Source organism: Phaseolus vulgaris, chromosome 1 (genome assembly GCF_000499845.2).
Source record: "Phaseolus vulgaris cultivar G19833 chromosome 1, P. vulgaris v2.0, whole genome shotgun sequence".
Taxonomy (NCBI): domain Eukaryota; kingdom Viridiplantae; phylum Streptophyta; class Magnoliopsida; order Fabales; family Fabaceae; genus Phaseolus; species Phaseolus vulgaris.
In genome coordinates this window covers 786,654-808,841 of record NC_023759.2, presented here as the reverse complement: position 1 = coordinate 808,841, position 22,188 = coordinate 786,654, and the positions used below count along the sequence as shown (strand labels likewise).

Sequence of the window (22,188 nt, the reverse complement as noted above, 5' to 3'; positions counted from 1 at the left end):
TTACCTACCAACTATTACCTACGGATCTTATTACCTACCAACTTTTACCTACGGATCTCTATTACCTATCAACTATTACTCACGAATCTTTATTACCTACGAACTATCACCTACTTATCTTTATTACCTACCAACTATTATCATAATAATTATATACATAATATTAAAAATATTAATATAATATGAAAAATTATAAAAACATAATTCATATTCATAAATAATAATAATAGTAAATAATTTATACATATTATTAATATTAATATAATAATTTAAATAATATAAATAGTATTATATTAATAATATAAATAATATAAATAATATTTAATAATATTAATAATATTTAATAATATTAATAATATTAATAATATTTAATAATATTTAATAATATTAATAATATTTAATAATATTTAATAATATTTAATAATATTTAATAATATTTAATAATATTTAATAATATTTAATAATATTTAATAATATTTAATAATAATAATAATATTAATAATATTTAATAATATTAATAATATTTAATAATATTAATAATATTAATAATAATATTATTATTAAATATATGAAGAATGTTATTAATTTTTATTTTATTAATTATATTAATATTGATAATCATACTTATAAATATAATTATAATCATAACATGACTGATGTAATGGTTAAAGCTTCTATGGACATATCTCAAGGGACTTGACTTCGAGTCCCACATGCTGCAGTTTAGTTCTAACATTAATTATAATTGGCAAAAAAATAATATTTGTAAATAATAATTAAAAAAAAAAAATTCAAATAATAATTAAAATTTTAAAAATAAAATATATTAACATTACCTACGAACTTGGAGTCAGTGGGTATTACCTACGCAGTTGGTGGGTAATGCTGTTTTCGTTACCCACGGACATAATATCCGTAAGTAAATTACCGACGCCAACATTACCTACAGATTTTGTCCGTAGATAAATTGGATTTTTCTTGTAGTGAAATATAAAAATAAGTATTTAAACAATAAAAAAATTATTTTTATGTATAATATTTTGGAAAGATTTTGGACAAGTATATATGCAAAACACAAATAAACAGTTTTAAATTGTTAAATTTTATTTATTTATTAAATTGATACATAAGTAAAATTTGAGATTCTGGATGGTTTAGGTGTATAAGTATGAGGTGTGATTAAAGTTGCTAATCAAGTAAGAATATAGGACATATATTCGTGTTTTTTTTATAAATAAAATGTATGTATAAAGATTGTGTGTGAAAAAAAAAAGACACATATCCCATGAGTGAAGAAAAAAAATTAAAATTTTATTGAATCTCACTTGTCTTATCTATTTTTCTGAGAATAAAGTTGTATCTACTTTAAGATTAAAGAGTGTGAATAGTATTTAAGATGATTTCACCATATACAAAGCTATTTCTCCTATAAATTATCATAGACGATAACTTATTCTAAATTATATCCTTAATGAGTAAATAAACTCAATTGAAAAATAAATAAATAAATAAACTCAACCATTATTATAAAAATAAAATTATTTCAAAGTATGGATACAACGACTAAGCTTCGCTCAAATATAGGAACTTAAAGCATATTTTCATCCATACTCGTCAATCTTTATTATTGTTACTTTGTTGTGGTTTTTTCTTTCTCCATTCCCACAATTTCTAATAGTACTTTTACAATTTTTAAAATATACTTTTTTAAAAGTAATTTTTAGATTACCTGTTTAAAATAAAATTAGAACAAACTGTTCAAAATAAACTTTTTAAAACATAAAATACATTTCAGAATAAACTTTTTAAAACAAAATTCTTTAAACAAGTTTTTCAGAACAAATGAAACGAGTTCAGAGACGAGCTTTTCAAATAGAATTTTCAGAAACACATTTTTCAACGCGTAATGTTATTTTGCAGAGCAAGCAGCACGATCACGATGGTAAAAGAATTTTAGTATTGTTATGTACCAAGGTAGGACGAGATAACTAATGAGAGGATTAACCTTCCTTCCTATCAATTGATCGTACTACTCTTCAACAAGTTTCTCTCTTGTTTTTTTTTGTCTCGACTTTCGGTTTCCTGGTAATTTTCGAATAAGATACCTGCAGAAGACACTTTAACACTTAAGTTAACAAAAGGATTCGGCACTCGGTTGTCGGTAGATAATGACGTACCTGATTCTTGAAATATGTGTTATTTATATTACCTTTGGTGAGTTTTCCTTATTGGGTCAGGTTAAACCTAGCTCCTAATCACGGATTAACTTTGCTGACTTTAGTTGAGCGTAATTGGACTTGAACTATCGGTTGGCCCGACGAACGTGGGCCTTGATTATATTTGGTCAATCCAGTGATGGGATCCGAGACGTTACATCAGTCGTACGACCCTCACCGATACAAATATATTTCTCTTTCAATAGAGGTACAATTGGTAATTATGAAGGTGTAGTTGATCACATTATATTGTTATTCTTAAAAAATTGGACTTAGTTAGGCCCAGCAATTCAAACAAAAATTCAAGAAAATGTATGGGTAACTTCTTCTTGCACCATATCAATTTCAACTTGCACCCTATCATTTTTAAAAATTTTAAAAATTATCCTTTATTCTGGATTTGAAAATCTGGAATTCAAAAGTCAAAAAATTTGTTTTGGAAAAAGAAAATCTGAAAGCAAAAAATACATTCTAGAAAAGAAAATTTGTAACATAATCTGAAAATGCATTATAAAAAAGAAGTTCCAAAATTAAAAAATGTGTTCCAAAAATCTAAATGCAGAAAGTATTTCAGAAAAAAAAATTCAGAACACAAAATCTGAAAATGTTTCAAAAAAGAATTTATAGAATTCAAAAATGTATTCCAGAAATGTAAATATGAAAATGTATTCCAAAAAAGAAATTCTGGAAGTATTTTTATCCACAACCTCCTTTCATTTAAGATCATTTTCGTTATTTAGCAGGATTATTTCGTTATTTTGCACAGGTATTTTCATCATTTTAAATTGGGCTTTTTCTTCCTGCACACCTACATTTTTTCTTCCTGCACCCCCACAATTTTGTAAATCGCAAAACTGACCTTCACCTTGTTTCGAAAGCAACTTGTTGATTTCCGGATTGCTGAATCTGGAAGTCTAATTTTTGTTACGGATTGATGGATCCAGAAGATTACCGGATTCATCAACCCGGAATATTTATGGATTTTCCAGTCCATAATGCAAAAAAATAAATGCGGATTTTCCATTACGTAAAATTACCGAATTGCATTGTCCGGAAGTAGAAAGAGCTGTGTGGATTTTATGTGTATTTTGGGGTTTTTAAAAAATAGTAGGAATATTATTGTCTTTGCATTACATTGTGGGGGTGCAGGAAGAAAAATGTAGGGGTGCAGGAAGAAAATGCCTTTAAATAGTTGATTTGATGCATGTTGAAATTGATATGGTGCACAAAGGATTTGTCAAATGTTTGATAAGTATTTTACATTTGGGCTATGTGGCGTTTTTATAAGTAATTACTTTTGCAGTCCATTTATTTTTTAATATACTCCTTCCTGTTTTTGTCAAAATTCATTCAAATAATATTCTCAAATTCTATTTTGGCTTCATTTAATATTTTAAAAATCCTCTATTGAAACAATTAATGCATTAGTTAAACGTGTGGATTGATAATTGAACTGAATTAACTTATTTCTATTAAATATATAAAAACTATATCACAGATATCATTTATAAATCAATTTTGGCACACTTGCATTAAACATAAACATTGGTTTAGCAGTAAAGGAAAATATTGTGGAACAGTACACCTTTGCTGCTGGTACAACCTTGAGGAGAGAGTACACCATATGTCAACCAACCCAAATATTTCTGTTTTCATTGCTTTGACGTACGTTATATAGTGTACTACCAAAACAATGAAAAGTTTTAACCGTTGATTTTTGTTTTTAATGTAGCCATCCTACATATTTTTCTGTATATATATTGAGAACACACGAACATGATACATGTTATGATGTTCTATTTTTTTTTATCAGCAATGATGTTTTTATGATGTTATATTTTTTTTATCAGCATTGATGTTTGATATTGTGTACCAAAAACAATGAAAGGATTAGTCCTTGACTGTTAAACAAAGAACATGCCAAAAGAAAGAGATGACCCTAAAACAATAAAGATACTCCATCTTGACATTTTAAAATTTTAACACTTCTGACATTTAATTTCTTGAAGGATGAATCCAATTACGTGAACAGAGACAATGTCAGAAATTTAGATAGAAAAGAAAGTGTATATTTATAATAATTCTTAAAACTTTCAAGATGAAACTGCTGAAATCTATAATTTCCTCATGCCTTCCTCTCTTAAATTGAAAAACAGCACCAAATAAATGTAAAGATCACTTACCAACACATGATTATAGTATTTCAATGTAAAAGAGATATGTCCAACTACTTAGTTATCATCTAGAATCCAAGGAAGAGAAAATTGTTATCACAGGGGAGAGCATTTGCAATGTGATGTTGATGCTCCAGAAGGGGAGCTGAGAGAATTGAAGTTTCATCTAACAAGTGATAACGAATACAAGCTCTAATTTACTTCAAGCAAAACATTCATTAGAGTGTTTGCTTACTATAAACCAAACCAATAAATCATTAAGAAGATGCATCTGTTCCTATACATCTAGAAAATTGAAGTGAAAGAATGGAAGAAACTTGATGCAGGCTATATAAAAGAGAAAAAGTTTCCCTATGCAATTATGTCTCCTATAACTAGAAATAATCTATCTAGTATTATTTTACAAAGGCGCAAATTTACATATTTTCCCAGGACACTTCTCTCACGGAAGAAACTTGTAACTATAACATACACTAGTTACTATAACCAGTAAACTCAGAAATGCACTGAACTCACAGAGAGAACAAATACCCTATGATTAGAGAGATTAAAATTTCACCTAGAATTCTGAGGCAACTTGTGATTGAACGCAAACAAGTTGCAAATAACCTGAAAAATTTCAATGAGACACTAGTTGAAGGCCAAATATTCAGTGTTCCAAAACTTTGATCTTGTTGAGACAAGAATTCATGCCATCAGAATCGGCAGTAGAGAATCGATCACCAACCATGAGTTTGTACTGTTCAAACTTTGATTCCTCACACTTCAAGGCAGCATTTTTACAAGCCCTTATACTTCCTGAAGCACAAGTTAACATTTCATATCAGGATTTATAATAATTTTATGTTAAACATCAAATCTTTAAGCGAAAGAAAATGTTTAAATCATGAATACGGCCAATGGCTAGTTAGATGCAATCAAATTGATAAAAAATGCCAAAAAATTTTGGAGTTTCATTCATATTGCTGTAAACATAATGCTTTATACATCAACACAATGCATAAATGATTTAAATAAAATCCTTATCCCTCCTAACCCGCACTGGGAAGTAAGAAAAGCAATGCATAACTAATCTATATATACATATGACTGCAGCACACAGTCCATGTCACCCCAACAATTGCATATATCAAATTATTGCAAACCAATTTCCCTCCCAAAGCTCCACTCCCCTCATAATAGGAAGCCTAATATCCAAAACCTCAATTTTCTTTCAATAGTTATAATACACATGCTTTTTGTTTTCACATTGATACCCTGATGTCTTTTGTTTTCACATTGGTACCCTGAGGTCTTTTGTTTTCACAGTTAGTAGCTTTGTTTTAATAATAAATTTAATCATAACCCCATAGCAAGATAGGCTCAGCATTCTATTGAAATAATAAATTTCATCGTAAATGTACAAGTTATGAAAATACGAAGTCATTCTTTTGTTGTTGAAAGATAAAGACGAGCGACAGCATAATAAACAAAGGTTTTCTGACAACAGTAGTGCCGCAGCCGCAAATAACAGGATTCTAAATCGAAATCTGGACCAATTTGTTTATGGTATGATCACAAAGCAGACCCTCCAGGGTAATGAAATCCTTCCAAGGGGCTAACCTCTCTATACATTTTTTTTCTGATACACGTAGACATGAGGATCAAACTGAATAGAAAAAAAAAAAAAAAAAAAGCAATAGCACAATGCAAAATTTCCGATTTTTTCACAATTTTCCTTTTCCACGAGATATCATATCTAGCACACACTTTTTTTCTTTTCTCCCTTGTTCAATTCCAATATATTTCCAAAGAAATTAACCAAAAAAAAACCAACGAAGCAGGATTTTATTTTTGTTTACCAGACAAATCCAGCAAATTAAACATGACGGGGCAGTTTGCAATGTTTGTGACCATTGTAATGGCAGACCATACTTTCTGATAGTCCTCTCTTGATACCCGAATTATACACACATTGGTAATTGAATTCACATACTTAACTGTACACAAAAAACAAAAAGCAAATGTTAATACGATCAAAATCAAATTGTGTAGAATTAAAAAAAAAAAAAAGCATGAAATCAAACAAATTAGCACTTACCTTGGAATGATCCCAACGATGAAGCCAAACCACACTCCCCAAAATTCTCCAAAAGGCTGTCTTTCACAGCTTTGGAGACATTAAACTGTGTAATTATAATAGAATCATTGCCCACTTTGTCTCTATTAGGGTTGACAAAAACCTCCATCACCATGTATCTGTTTCTGAATCCCACCATGATCCTTCGCGCTGAGGCAAATTGAAGATTCGAATTCCCAGAACACAAAGCATCGATGGAAGGAAGAAAAAGAAACCCTAGAAGATAATGTCAGATCAGGAAATACGGGCCGGGTCTTTTAATGGGCTTTGAGTCATGAAGCCCAATAGTGCGCACACTTGTTTTGATTTGTGATAGAGCACAAAGTTTTCTCGGTGTGGCCTCGTCTCGGCCTCTCGGCCAAGTCTTCTAAGGTCTTGGCCTCTCGGTCGTCTCGGCCAAGCCTTCCAAGGTCTCGGCGTCTCGGCAAAGTCTTCCAAGGTCTCGGCCTCTCGGTCGTCTCGGCCAAGGTGTCCAAGGTCTCGGCCTCTCGGCGTCTCGGCCAAGTCTTCTAAGGTCTCGGCCATACCGGTACACTTGCCCCCCAGGCTCAAGGGCAGATGTGTTAGATATGTCCGATGAGTCTTTAATGATGGTGTCGGTCGGTTCCCCTTGATCGTGCGGCTATTCCATTTCTCGAGGTGTGACGTGACCCTAGGTGTGATCAAATAAGATGAATTAGGGCGGTCGGCCTTTTAATTGTGATTTTAATCGAACAAGAACGGGCGATCGGCCATTTAATTGTGATTAATCGAACAACTAAGGATAGGTGGCCAGCTTGCGACGTTAATCGAGAAAGTGAAGTGGGCGGCCGACCATTACTAGCGATGAATAGTCGAGCAAGAGGGCAGCAGGTCGGCCAATACTTGCGATGTTCATCAAGCAAGCGGGCGTTCGGCCAATACTTGCAATGTCATCGAGCAAGTTTGGTGGGACGTCGGTCGGCCAATACTTGCGATGTTCATCCAGCAAGCGGGCGTTCGGCCCATACTTGCAATGTCATCGAGCAAGTTTGGTGGGAAGTCGGCCGGCACTTGCGATGTTAATCGAGCAAGCGGGTGTTCGGCGGCCGGGACTTGCGATGTTAATCGAGCAAGCGGTTTATAAAATCAAAGTTAAAGCAGTTTTAAAAGTGTAAGAATAGAGTGTTTGAATTCTCGAAACAACCGGTTGAATTCCGATTACGTTAAAGTAATATGATAATTCTGTTGCCGGACGAGGCATAAATAATTCTGATTACATTAAAGTAATAAGATAATTATGATACCGAACGAGGCATAAATAATTCTGATTACATTAAAGTAATATGATAATTCGGATGCCGAACGAGGCATAAATAATTTCAATTACGTTAAAGTAATAAGATAATTATGATGCCGAACGAGGCATAAATAATTCTGATTACATTAGTAATAAGATAATTCTGATGCCGAACGAGGCATAAATAATTCCGATTACATTAAAGTAATAAGATAATTATGATACCGAACGAGGCATAAATAATTCTGATTACATTAAAGTAATATGATAATTCGGATGCCGAACGAGGCATAAATAATTCTGATTACTTTAAAGTAATAAGATAATTATGATGCCGAACGAGGCATAAATATTTTGATTACATTAAAGTAATAAGATAATTCTGAAGCCGAACGAGGCATAAATAATTTCAATTACGTTAAAGTAATAAGATAATTATGATGCCGAACGAGGCATAAATAATTCTGATTACATTAGTAATAAGATAATTCTGATGCCGAACGAGGCATAAATAATTCCGATTACATTAAAGTAATAAGATAATTATGATGGCGGACGAGGCATAAATAATTCCGATTACGTTAAAGTAATATGATAATTCTGTTGCCGGACGAGGCATAAATAATTCTGATTACGTTAGTAATAATGCGAATGCCGAACGAGGCATAAATTGAGAGTAATAAAAGGAATAGGGGACTTGGATTTTGATTTATAGTGCCTCGTTAAAACCTTCTCGGTCGTAAACCCTCCTTAGGGAAAAACCGACTGAGTGAGGAAAGAGTACACTTTCATTAAGTTCAACTGTAATAAAATTTGAGATGCGTGGCATTCCACGTTCTCGGTATGTCCTTCCGAGACAAATGTTCTAAATAATAGGCTCCATCGGCTGCTGTGTCTGCTATGCGGAATGGTCATTCCCAATTGCTAGAAAACTTGCCTCCTTCCTTCCGGCCGCTACTCCGCATTCGCCATACTAATTCGCCTTTGTGGAACAGTCTTGGTTTGACCTTGGAGTGGTTCGGACGGTTCGTTCGGTCTCGACTTCTCTTTCTTTGCTCGGGGTTTGGTGTTTGAGGACTCCAGATCCGACGGCTTTAAACCGTTGGTGGTAATCAATGTGTTCCTCGATTTGCATGAATTTGGTTGCTCGAGTTCGAAGGTCTTCCATGTCTTGAGGCGGCTTCTTGATGAGACTCAGTAAAACGGCTCGGTCGGATGGTCGAGACCAAATGGTGCAATGCAACTTCCTGCTTGAGCCCTCGGATGTTCATACATGCTTTGTTGAACCTATCTAAAAAGGTTCTGAGAGATTCACCTTTTTCTTGTTGTACCGCTAGGAGAGACATGGAGGACATGTGATGCGGTCGGCTAGTGGCATACTGAGTAGAGAATTTTACGGCTAAGACGTTGAAGTCGTCAATGGAATTCGGAGACAGCTCTGTAAACCAAGTAAGAGGTTCTCCCTGGAGCGACGTGGGGAATACTTTACACCACACATTGTTATTTGTGGTATACAAAGTCATTTGCGTCTTGTAAACATTTAAATGGTCGTCCGGGTCGGTCGAGCCGTCATAGAGTTTAATGGCGAGGCCTCTCCATTTGTCAGGAAGTGGTGTGGTGATGATTTCGTCTGTAAAAGGATGACCCCTTTTACTTGACTTTCTTTTGACTGTTTCAGCTCTGGAAGCAGGATTGGTGTCGGCCGGTGTAGGTATGGGAGAGGCGGTTCGGTTGGCCATATGGGATTGGCCTTCTCGTTCGGGATTATCGACCTGTCGCTGGAGTCGCGCACGACGGTCTTCCATCCCCTTTTGCCGCAGTTCCTCCATCTGAGTTTGGAGGGTTTGAATTATAGTCATCTGTTTTGCCATAGCGTCGTTGTTGTTCCTTGTTGCAACCATTATAGCTTTAAAAATTGAAATCTTGCCTCGGCCCCACGGTGGGCGCCAATTGTACCTGAGTGGAGAAACGGGGCCAGGCACGGTCGGTTGACGTGACGAGATTGCTGACGTGTCGATCTTCTTCTCCTTCGGTCGGGGGAGGGTACCTGCGAAGGCACTCCGACGCTCAAGTAAGTATGAGATTCTAAGCGCGGTTTCGTAAGTGAATGAAAACGTACCTTTCTCTGGCTTGAGCACAGTATTTATAGGATTGCCTAATGGGCTTTCTATCCCTTGGGTTCAGGGTGATTATGGATATGTCTTGTCAGTCGTGCTCCGGAATACCCGGGGAACATATCTTCTCTAAACGCATATAACTTATTCTTCGGAGGTGTATCTTAACCACCTTAGCTTGTCACATAAATGCCCTTACATTTATTGTGCATTCGGTGGGTCAGCCACGTGCGTTCGTCCGGTTCCTACCGGTACAACTATAAAGATAAAAAAAAACAACTTACGAAAAACAATTATTAACGTCCAATTGGAGTTCTTGATCGAAAACTCATATAAAACTCAATACAAATACAAAATAATTCTAACATCACACAAATTATCAACCTTTGAAAAAAATCAATGTCTTCACCTAAGTGTCAACCATAAAAAAATCATCATCAACATTCAACTATTTATCTAAACTAGAGATTTACATAAACTTGATGAAATGATCGAAACTTACAAGAGAGTACTTACATTGACCATCATGAGATAGCAAAATCTACACTTGACCAAATGTGTATCACTTCCATTTACGTAATATTTACACTATTTTAACCTCATATATATTTCGTCATCCTTAACCTTCAAATAAATTATGTTTAAATTAGTTGTAACTAAAACATCAATGTTTCTTTTTAAAATGGAAAGATATATGTCTTTTTATATAAAAAAATTTCAAATATTATAAAATAAATTTATAATTATACTTTAATAAATATATAAAACTAATTTCATATTACAAAATATTCTATTCGAATTATAAATTATTTTTTAATTTCTAATTTCATTGTTCAATTTCTAATAACAATTTAAAATAATCTTAAGTTTTTTAACATACTTAAAAATACTCTTTTGAATTTTTTTTACATTCACAAAATCGATTATCAACATATTTTTTTTCTTTCAAATAACATTACAAAATCAATATTAAAACAACATATTTTTCACATTTGAATTATTTTTTATTTTTTCTCCTCTCTCAATCCAATCAAAATTTATTCTCAATATTTTTAATTAATTATTTGAAGATATTTTTTTCTATTATAAATTTGATTTTCCTCCTTCTGTCCATATTTCTAGAAGAAGAAAAAACAAAAGTCCACCTTGAAAATTGGACTCTCCTGAACCAATTTTTGGTGGGTTTCCAGCGGCCCAAAGCAGACGAAATTGCAGGTTGAAATTCAGTGCAAATGTCGTATTTACGAAATTAATTTTTCCTTGCTCCATTTCGGTATTCTACATTAAAAAAATATTATTTTAGGGAAATTATCTTCTAAAATTTGGGTATTATATATTAACAAAATATTACTTTGGGAAAATAATCTTCTAAAAACTATTGTTGTGAATAAAATAAAAATGAACACATTTCATTTGTGTGGCCATTCAGATAGAGGACAGAGAAATCGTAATTTCCTATGTTCTGTTCCAATCTCTCAATTTTTTTTTATCAAAATAAAAATAAAAGCCTGCATAATATATTTATGTATAAAAACTTTATTCTTTGTATTTTATTCATCAATTTTGTCGTCACTACTGAAATAGGATCATATATAAAGAAAATGTCAATCATGAAATTTCCACGCATTAATTAATTGAATACGTCAACAACCATCCCAACCAACCTAAAGTCCTACACCATTCAATTTAAATCCTTTCAAATATATATTATATTCCAATACCTTTTATTATTTTTTAAATAAAAACTTTTATCATAAATATTATTATACATTTGACATACAGTAAGTATTATTAAAAAAATAATATATATATATATATATATAAATTATATCAAAATTTATATATTAACAAAAATATATAGGTAGATTATACCTATTTATAAATAATTTTAATAACAGACTAGATAACCGCTTATTATATGAATGAAAATATATTTAATAAATAAATCTTAAATTAATTAATTTATTAATACACGTATTTAATTATAAAATATTCTCTAATATTTAAATTAATAAAAATATATGAAAATGTAATATGATTAAAAATATATTATGATAATTTGCTAATCTTCTTATATTTACTTCTATTTATAGAGTTTTTTAAAAATCTTATCATACCTATATTTCAGTAGGATAGTATAAGAATAAAAAATATGATAACAGAAATTTACAAAAAAAAAAAATCAAAAAGCAGAGTCTAATAAAAATATCTTAAGGAATTAAAAGAAATATTTAAAAATGAAAAGAAAAGAGCAGAAAAGGACAAAATGTATTTTAAAATATATATTATAGGATATATTTGATGATGATAATGGTGGAGGATGAAAAAGTGATGGAAGAAGGAAGAGAAGAAGAAGAGTGAGATTGCAAGAAGAAGAAGGAAGAAGAAAACATGTTACTCAGTTTCGTAATTTGCCCACTCAAAATTCTCTGGGACTCTCTCAGAATCATTCACACCAACAAACTTCTGTTCTGTTTCATTCTCTGTTTCACCACGCTCCCTCTGTCGTTCCTCACTTTCACGCTTGCAATCTCCACCCACCACCTCCGCACGCGCGTCTACCACCTCGAAGCCGTCGCGCGCGTCGTATCCACGCGCGTGGAGGCGCTCCACATCTGGCACGAGTCGCGCGACGACGCCGTTTCTCTTTTCCGCACGCGCGCGCTCTTCACTCTCCTCTCCTTCCCCCTCTCCCTCGTCGCCGCCGTCTCCGCTATTCACGCCGCCGCCCACGGCAAGGCCATCTCCCCCAGGGGCGCCAACTGGAAGCGCCCTGCTGTCACCGTCCTCTTCGTCTACTTCCTCCTCATGGCCTTCGCCCCCGTGCCACGTGTCCTCGCCGCAGCAACCCTCGGGTCACCCGTATGGATCCGGGTCCTCGCTCGGGTAATTGGGTCGGGTGGTGAGGTCTACCTCCTGTCGGTTGTGGGCCTCGGAATAGTGGTTTCCGTGACGGAGGATCGGGCCGGGTGGGAGGCTATTCGGGTCGGGTGGGGCTTGATTCGCGGAGGGAGGGTGTGCGGGTGGGTTCTCTCGGGTTTGTTTGTTTTGGTTTCGGGTGTGATAAATCGGAAGGTGGAAGCGATTTTGCAGAATCAGAATTCGGAGATTGGTGTTTGGGACAAAACGTTGTTCATGTGTTTGTATGCTTTGGTGGTGGTTTTCAGTTACGTGGTTACTACTGTCTTCTACTGTGACAGCAGAAAACGACACGACAACAACAACCTTAAGGAACCTCAAGATCATGAAATTGAAGACTGTGATGCAGATTCAGCCTCAGAACTGTAGGGTTTTATTTTTTCATTTCTTCTCCTTTTCAGATTTAGCTGAATTATCTTAAATAACTTTTTTATGCTTTTTTTTTTGAAAAATGTAATAATTAATTCTTAAAATGTATATGATACGTAAGTGAAATAAGAGAATTTTTTCTTTATCAATATTTATTTCAAAATAATTCACGATAGTATATTGAATCATACAACACCCGATATTCCAGAACAATTAATTATATACATTTACATATTTCAAAAATAAAAGTATACTCATTTAATAATCATAAAAATAATTGATTAAATGTACTTGCTAAAACATATATTAATAAACAACATTCATAATCAATTACTCTTTTATATTATTTTCAATAAAAAAATATAGGTTAGCAAAAAAATAGGTGGTTTGTTTAGTTTTCTCCGTTATAGTGTTATACAAACCAATCAATATGGTTCTCCATCTGTCCAAAAATAGGTTATTTTTATAATTCAAATAAAAATGAATATTTTATTTGCTTTAAGTTATAAGGTTATATATTTCATAAAATAAATTTATGTTTTATTTTTTTGTAAGGATTAAAAGAATAATTTGTAGTAAATTTGACGCAAAATTGAAAGAAAAAAATAAATGAAAGAAAGGAAAATTTAACACGGATCCACAGATTGGGCTTTAGCATGGGTTTACCCAATCAGAGGTTGAACATGACATGGGTTTTTAGCCCATTTAATATATCATTGAGAATTTGACTCCTAAAACTCTGCTTTTGTTGTTTTTAAATGTTTGTTTTTAGTGTTGTATGTTGTAAATTGAGACCATTATTAAGTGTAAAACATACTAAAGACAAATAAGAGTACTAGTGTTTAACAATGTATTTACTTTGTTGATTTATACCTAGTTATCTTAATAAAATAATATTTTAAAAGTTGTGATTTCATCTGGTTTCTTAACATGATTCAAAAAGTTTTAAATTATTATAATTTTTTTAAAATAAAAGGAATAATTATTGGCATATCACTATGAAGATACAGTTCTTGTAAAATACAATTATTTTATTCTTCTTTTTATTATTTCAACAACTTATATACTTAAAGATGTTATTAACATATTTTTGTTTAGTTTAATGAATCAAACATTACTTCATAGAGTTAGATAAAATCACTCCATTATATAGATGTGAATACAAACTAAACTCTCTTGTTGTATATACACATGTCTTTCAAATTTAAGTCTTCAATAAAAACATGCAAATTGATTATAAATATGATGTGTTATAAGATGTTCCTTGAGTCCATAAGACTTTTTTAAATATTTCTGTTTCACAATATTAGTAATAATAAATTCTTTAAATGAGTAGTATCATTGTCATCTAATTATTTTATAATGTTATTTATATGTAAATATTACTTGATAGTGTTAAGAAAATGTAAATCTAGTTTTAGAATCCTTTATCTGTCCTGCATATCTAGTTTTATCTGTTATTTTCTATTTCTCTTCCAATTTTGTATAAACACAGTGTAAAGCAATTTGTTTGAAAAAATAAGATATATATATATATATTTGTTTATCAATGTTTTAAATATATAATATAATAAAGTTTTTTTAAATTACAATTATTTATTACTATTAATTTTTAAATGATATAGGTGTAATATTAATGTATTTATATATAATTTTATTTTATTAAATTTTATTATTTAGAAGTATGGCTTTGCCAATTAAATTCTGAACAGATAGACTACTTAATAAAAAAATTAATTTTACAGGAAGAGTTACTTGAAAAGTAAAATATTTTCATATATTATTAACTCTTAAATATAGAAAATATGACAAATTCTTATATTTTCATTTTTTTTTTCACTTTTGAATATGAAGATAGCATGGTAAATATATAATAAGGTTAAGTCTCCCAAGGTTTTTCCAATTACCATAATTATATAGATATTCATTTTTAAATTGTCACTATAGTTTAAAAAAAAGTGATATCTCAGATTGTTTTTAAAAGATTTTTACAAGTTTACTAATGCATAAACCATGTTTAGGACACACCATTTTCGTTTTGAAAAATTAATTTTCATGACTGAAATATCTCTATAATGAGATCTAGAACCTTGCATCTAGAAAGTTTTAGATTCATAAGTTCTTTATTTTATATTGTTAAAAATTTCTGCAAAATTTATTCTTAAATGACTTTTAAATTTTATCCGGTCTTGTAATAAAATAAACTCTGATTTCCATGTATATTAATCTTTTGAAGTATTGCTAATTTTTATGAAAACTTTGTTTCATAATTATAAGTGAAAGATAAAATTATACCTTGATAGAGGTGTTACAATTAAACTTAAAATATATTTTTTAAATGTTTCCAAACAATTATGAAAACATTATAGCATTATAAAACATACGAATGTTGGCTGACTCTTCTTAAATGAGAAAACTAATTAAAAAAAATAATCATATGGAAGAAATTTAAATTTAAATGAGTATACATATGTATTAGTATATGCATATATGATGATACAATAATTTTATCGGATAATTTTTTTAAAATAAAGGAAACAAACCTACTCTTTTGTCTTTTTGCCTAAATGGAATTGTGAAATGTTGACATAGGGATGGAGGGTCATAGAAGAAAAGTTTGATTGAAAGATATAATAAGGAGTGAATTTTTATAAAATAAATTAAGTGAATTGTAATTATTCATGGAATTGATTATTAAAGTGAGAAGATGGTGGCTATTGTTGACACTAAATGTTGTTTGCCTTGTTAAATTAAATGTAAAGAAAAGTGATATTTTGAAAACACTTCCACCAGAGTTTGTGACAATGGTCAATTTAGATCACCATTTTTGACATGTAGCAAAGAAAAAGATGAAAAAAAAATGTGTCAAAAGAGACAACATTAGAAAAATTTATTTTTTTATCAAATAAATATGAATGAGCAAGATCTAACTGTTATATATATTGAACATTTAGTCCGTGAAAACCTGTAAAGAAAAAAAATATCCTGATTTGACCTGAAAAGGAAAAAGATGAATTAATCATCTTAATAAAGTAAACTTAAAGTAAAAGGAGAATATCAATGTTTCACTTATATAACCCTTTAAAAGATATGATATTGGGATGTGGTAGTTGAAATAAGCTAATAATTTTCACCTACAATGTTGTCGAGTTCTCCATGTTTTTACAAGAATTAACAAATGTTAGTTCATTGTCTTGTGGCAGTATCTTACCAACTCTGCATCTATTGGTCTTTATTTGTTTGTCAGATTTTATACCAACATGATTAACAATGCAAATCAAGCTCATTGGCCCATCATACATTATTAACTATTATGAATATTTTCGTGAGCTATCTCATAGCTTCTGGAGATAAATCTTTACGACTTTGAAAGAGGGCTTGGTTGAATCCGACCACAATGATGATTTTGTTTGATGGTAATTATTTTTTATTTATCAGACCATTTTTACTATTTAATATCATTGTTCTAAAATGGGATTCAAACTAAGTGAACTATTCTCAGCTCGGTCGACCTCCTATTTTCTCTTTCCTCTTTTGTTTTTCTAAAATGGGATTCTTATGTTTTTCTCGCTTTTCCACTCCTTGTCTTCGTGAACTCCGCATTCGAAAGATATCTACAAAAGACACTTTGACGTTCAAGTCAAACTTCAACACTCGACACTCAATGTTTAATACTAGATGTACCTAATCCTTTAAAATTTGTATTTATTTATATAATTATTGTGAAGTTCTTATTAGACCTAATAAAAACAGATTAACTAATGTTTGGTTATTGATTAGTTTGATTATTAGTTATGTCAATCGGTATTATCGGATGTTGAGTTTCTTCTTCGGTCGTTGAGTCCCGATCGGTACATGATGTAACAAAATATTCTTAATCTTGCATGATCCATATGACAAAATTTCTTTTCGTAAATCAAACCATAGATTAATTGACATACAAAAGCATATGGAGGATTTCAAGCTCCAGGCCCCACTTGAGTGGCATCCACCATTACAATCATTCCCACGATTCTCTCATTCTAAAGGACCTACTCAAAAGCATTTGATGAATAAAGAAAAGGGAAAAAAGATGAAAACTGGTTGGAAGTTGGAACACACACAAAGCTTGCTGACACAAGGTAGTAGTAGTAATGACTAGTAATGTATAAGTGATCATTTCTTGGGTTTTGTTTTCTCTTCTTGTCACCAGAAGATGGTGTGGTTTGAAGTTGGAATTTTCTGGCTCAGACATTCTCTGTTGATGAAGAAAGAAGTGGCTGAGCAAGTGATGCTTTGGCGTGGCTTGCAGGCCTTATGATGCTATGATCAGTGGTGGATGCAATCGCAAGCTGTTCTCTAGCAAATTTCCTCTCTTCACTTTTACCCCACAAAACAAAGTACAGTCCTGCTACAATCAGCACTGCTCCAATGATCCTATATCATGACATCACAAATTCAGCCAAGAACCAAATCATAATTATCAGTATGGGAAAAAAAGTAAATTATTAAGAGGGAGCAAAAAGTGAACAACTTCAAGAAGCACACGAGACACAATCTTCTGTTCAACTTGTCCTATGGTATAAATTTTCAAACTTTTTTAACCCTTTGGAATGTAGAATCATTCTGCAGAACCCCTTTTCAGGTCTCACCGAAAGGTAACAAATTTACTTGTTTTTCTAGCTGCACTTGTCGTTTAGTGAACTTTTTGTCATTTTCTAAATGTCAAGGCAGCAAAAATACCCTTCATCATACTGTTGGGTCATTTCAGACTCAGCATATTACAGGAAATACGCATTCAAAGCTCTGATTGTTTGAAAAAGAGTATTGATATGGTGACAGTTTACACAAAATACTGTAAGAGAAATAACACTTTGCTTTTGCTGAAATAGAAATTTTTTGAAATTGCATTGGTTAAATCAAAGTTGTAAATTAGTGTGTTATTAAAGTAGTTGTTTTCTTTGAAAAATAGTGTTAATATGTTGACAATTTTACAATAGATAACAACTGGATAGAGAAATAACATTTTGCTGAAGTTATGTTTAGTGGAGTCAAAATTTGAGTGAGGATCCATTTTGTGCATCATATGAGTCAAGGAAACTTCAATTTCTTCTTTGAACCATGAGCACATGCACAATTTTTTTTCATGCATGAACATTTTTGTTAAGAATTTTTCTTATCTATCTTGCTTTAACTCATTATTACATGGTGGACATGGTGAAGAAAATGAAGGATAATTAGTGTAGTGGGGACTAACCCTCCCAAGTAGAACTCTTCTCCTAAAGCTATGGTTGCCATGATGGCGACAACAAAAGTCTGAACAGGTTGATACACAGCAACAAACACAGGGCCACCTCTGTCAATGCACCATATTTGTACAGCGAAGGCAATTCCTGATGCCACCACTCCCTGCAACCCATTATCAAAACTTAATTAAAATAAAAGACAACTCAATTACTTCTTTTTTTCTCATCTTACCATCAATAAATGTTTCCCACCATTATTCATGCTCAACATCATTTCATAACCACTTTTGGACTATATATATAATGTCACGCCTCAAACGCATGCAGCACTTTTCAGATCAAATTTTTAATTACAAATTAGTCATGCTAGTTAGAAAAACGATCAGCTTTTCATCAGTTTCATTTCCTCTACAAAAATGGAAGAATCATGTTAATTTATCTGACTCACAGGACAAAGACTCTGGTTATGTATTCATCTATGTCAGATAAAGCAATTTTTATAAATGATATTACTCAAAACCATTGAATAAACAATGAGCAAGCTCAAGGCCCTAAGTTTTCAAAACCATTTTTTTATGACATTCCAGTGAATTAGCTGTAAAACTGGTAAAACTCTTGATCTAATTAGAAACTATCAGAAGAAGAAGTGATATATTGACAATTTGTATCAGTTTATAACTATTTTTTCTGCCTAAAACTTGCACCAGTTTATGAAATGATAAAAATAACCCTTCTTTATATCACCAAGTTGTATATTATATTGGATCTGGTTGTTCAAGTATCATTAGTGTACTAACAGAATTGTGTGTAAGTTTTATACTTTTTTAAATGAGGAACTAAATTGCCATGATGGGAGTTTACTGGTTGAATATTGAATACAGACAGTAGACAGTGTAAAGTACAGAATAATATTGTATATAAAAGTTACTAACCGCATATAGAATTGTGAAAGCTTCTCCACCAGAGTGGAAAAGCCAAGCCTGTGCATCTCTTTCAAGGACCAAAGCAATGACCAAAAACTGCAAGAGTCCGAAGAAACAGGTGTAGGAAGTGACAGAGAGGCGAGCAGGGTACTTCTTGAGAAGTGGTGCTTGCAGCACAAGCCAACCAGACCATGACAAGCAGTGTCCTATGAGGTACAAGCACCCCAGGGTCCAGTTCTTCCCCTTTGCATCTCCCAGTGAGAGTGACCCAAAATCAAACACTGGTGTTGTTATTGTGTTGCTGCTCATGCTGTTCACACGGGTTGCTGGGCTATATATTGTTGGACCTTTGTAAAGTGTGATCACAGTCGCCCCAATCACACACAAAATGGTTCCCGCCACCTTTGCCAACCCATCTTTTCGGTTCAATCTCACTTGCTCTATTCTGAAATTGTCCAAACAAACTTCATCATTCATATATGTGTGTCATGTTCATCATGTGTTTATATATACTAAGGGTAAGTAAGAAAGACATGTGTGCATTTTACTATATATATATATATATATACATGTTTCCAAAGTCACATATAGCAATAACAATTGGTTAATGAAAGAAGGGCTTGCCTGAAAATGGCTGCCATGAGGAATGTAATGGCTGGGACAGAGTTCTGTATTGCTGATGCGAAGGTAGGGGATGTGTTCTCCAACCCAAGCAAGTAGAAACCTTGGTTTGCTGTAATCCTGTGTAATGCCAAATTTGTATATATCTTAATTATAAAAGGAAAGTTCTAAATTCCAAGTTGCTGAAATGATATATTAACAACTTGTATTAGTGTACAATTCCATTTTCCTGTCTAAAACTTGTATCAGTTCATGAAACTCATAGTTTGTCAAAGTATGATTATTATTTTGAAAATGAAAGACAAGAAAAGCCTTAATTTAGTTTAGTTGTAATTAGTCTTGCATGGCTTGATAAATCACACATACCCGACAAGTGCCAGAAGAAAGAACTGGCAGGCAAAGTTTAAACTCATTGCTGGCCTCTCCTTCCTGCACAAAAGAAAAGAAACAATGGAAAGCAAAGTTGCACGTTAGATTGATCCATAACATATATATATAAGATTAAGATAGGTTGATTCAAATATATGTAAAGACTGTTAATGTAAATGTTAAGGTCTCGGTCTAGTTAAGATGTCAACTTGCATGTCTATATGAAAACTTTTATAAAAAAAAATATAGGTAAGGACTTAGAACATGTTATGTTGTATATTAGGGGTGTGGTTTTGTAGGGTAATCTATTATTTATTATGCAGAAGTGTGTTTGAATGAGGTAAAAGGGTGGAACTGATTCAGTGAATTTTAGAAGATGTAGTAGGTTAAATAAGTTAGAAGTTTGTAAAAACAGTGAAAGAAGGTCAAAAGATACTAACTTTTCTAAGAAGTAGGCAAAGGGAAGGAGTAGAAGCAGGGCAATGATGTTACGATAGACAGGGAAAACAAGCTTGCTGACACCCATGTTAAGGGCAGCCCTTGAGACGACATGGAAACCAGCATAGCCAAACTGCAAGGCCAGCATGGCCACATGCAGCTGCATTCTTTCAGGAAAGGAACACCACATTCTCCTGGAAGAGGCTGAGCCTAAATCAGCCATTTCAGAAGTGATAACTGCAAAAGGGTATGAGTAGTTGGACCAAAATAGCAGTTATAAGTGAGGTGTAGGTAGGTAGTGGTTTTTGTGAGCTATAAAGGGTTGAAGAGTAGGAAGTGGTGATGAGAAGAAGGGAGAAGAGGGCCTATAAATATAGGGAAGTGTGAGAGAGGAGTGTGGAATAGAAGGAATAGGCATGGCCCACAATCTCCCTAAAAAGACGTTATGTCAACTGTTCATAGCCTTGGAATGTTTTTACTTGTCTCCCACATTTTTTTTATAATCTGCCTTGTTTGGCTCACACCACAATTCCCTTCATTTTTAAAGCAAAAATGGATTCTACTCAGCATAATGATTTGTTGGTAGTTCCGGTTTGAAGCTCGGTTGTTTGAATATGAGTTTGAAATCAAATTTATCTCAGAAAAATAGATAGTCGACTCAGGTAAAATTTAATGTAGATTCAACTTTTTTTTTATTTTTGTGATCCAACGATCGAGCACCTAATAATGTATCTTCACAGATTAAGAACTACGAGATCGTTCCTTTCATTCTGGAGTGACGGTGTGATCGTAATCCTTCCCGAAATAAAGAACGGATTGTAATCATTCTGGAAAGGAAGAACGTGAATTTTTTTTCTTTCACTAGAGACCATCACGGTTTTGTTATTAAAAAGACGTTTTAGTGGATTAGGGGAGGAAGAAATATATAAATTGTCAGTGACCTGATGATTCCTGAGTGATATGGAGACTATATTAAACATATTGAAATAATCTCTAGTTAAAAGTAAGATTTTTTTATTGAGACTATGAAAATTAAACATCTTTCAATTATTTATTAACAAAATTAATCTTTCTATTGAGATAATTAAACCTTTTAAGTATGTGAGGAAGAAAGTACTTAAGAAAATAAAAACTTAGATTGTATTGGTATGAATGATGATAATTGAGCAATGGCTTGGGCGTCATCAACACAAAAAAGGCAGACAAAGGGGTGGTGGAAACTTAGATACCCTATTCCATTCATTCTCTTTCAAAGTCCAAACCCCACCCCCACCAATTCCTGTTTCAATTCTTTTGCACTCTTCTCATTTTTTTCTTACTCATTTTTCAACTCCATTTTTAGAGGCTAAACTCAACTCATTTATAATAATGTAATAACTACTCATTTAATGAATTTTCATATATAATTGTTCCTCTAGCCATACATTTCCATTTATTTAAGCG

At 32.4% G+C, this 22,188-nt stretch overlaps 3 protein-coding genes across 3 annotated transcripts; 1 reads left to right on the top strand and 2 right to left on the bottom strand.

The window, feature by feature from the left end:
* Positions 1–4,697: 4,697 nt before the first annotated feature.
* LOC137816373 (probable ribonuclease P/MRP protein subunit POP5) lies at positions 4,698–6,736 on the bottom strand. Its single transcript, XM_068619477.1, has 3 exons — positions 6,471–6,736; positions 6,232–6,369; positions 4,698–5,188 (listed from the first exon to the last, which is right to left on the bottom strand). Exons 1-3 carry the CDS (start codon positions 6,646–6,648, stop codon positions 5,040–5,042), a joined length of 465 nt encoding a protein of 154 aa, XP_068475578.1. The 5' UTR covers positions 6,649–6,736; the 3' UTR covers positions 4,698–5,039.
* A 5,419-nt stretch (positions 6,737–12,155) lies between these two features.
* On the top strand, positions 12,156–13,318 carry LOC137816368 (uncharacterized). The gene has a single exon (XM_068619472.1). The coding sequence runs from the start codon at positions 12,273–12,275 to the stop codon at positions 13,167–13,169; it is 897 nt and encodes a 298-aa protein (XP_068475573.1). The 5' UTR covers positions 12,156–12,272; the 3' UTR covers positions 13,170–13,318.
* Positions 13,319–17,063: 3,745 nt separating this feature from the next.
* Positions 17,064–21,089, bottom strand: LOC137816362 (protein WALLS ARE THIN 1-like). The gene is made up of 6 exons (XM_068619466.1): positions 20,748–21,089; positions 20,305–20,367; positions 19,942–20,058; positions 19,327–19,762; positions 18,406–18,557; positions 17,064–17,585 (listed from the first exon to the last, which is right to left on the bottom strand). The coding sequence occupies exons 1-6, from the start codon at positions 20,966–20,968 to the stop codon at positions 17,396–17,398; spliced, it is 1,179 nt and encodes a 392-aa protein (XP_068475567.1). The 5' UTR covers positions 20,969–21,089; the 3' UTR covers positions 17,064–17,395.
* Positions 21,090–22,188: the final 1,099 nt, after the last annotated feature.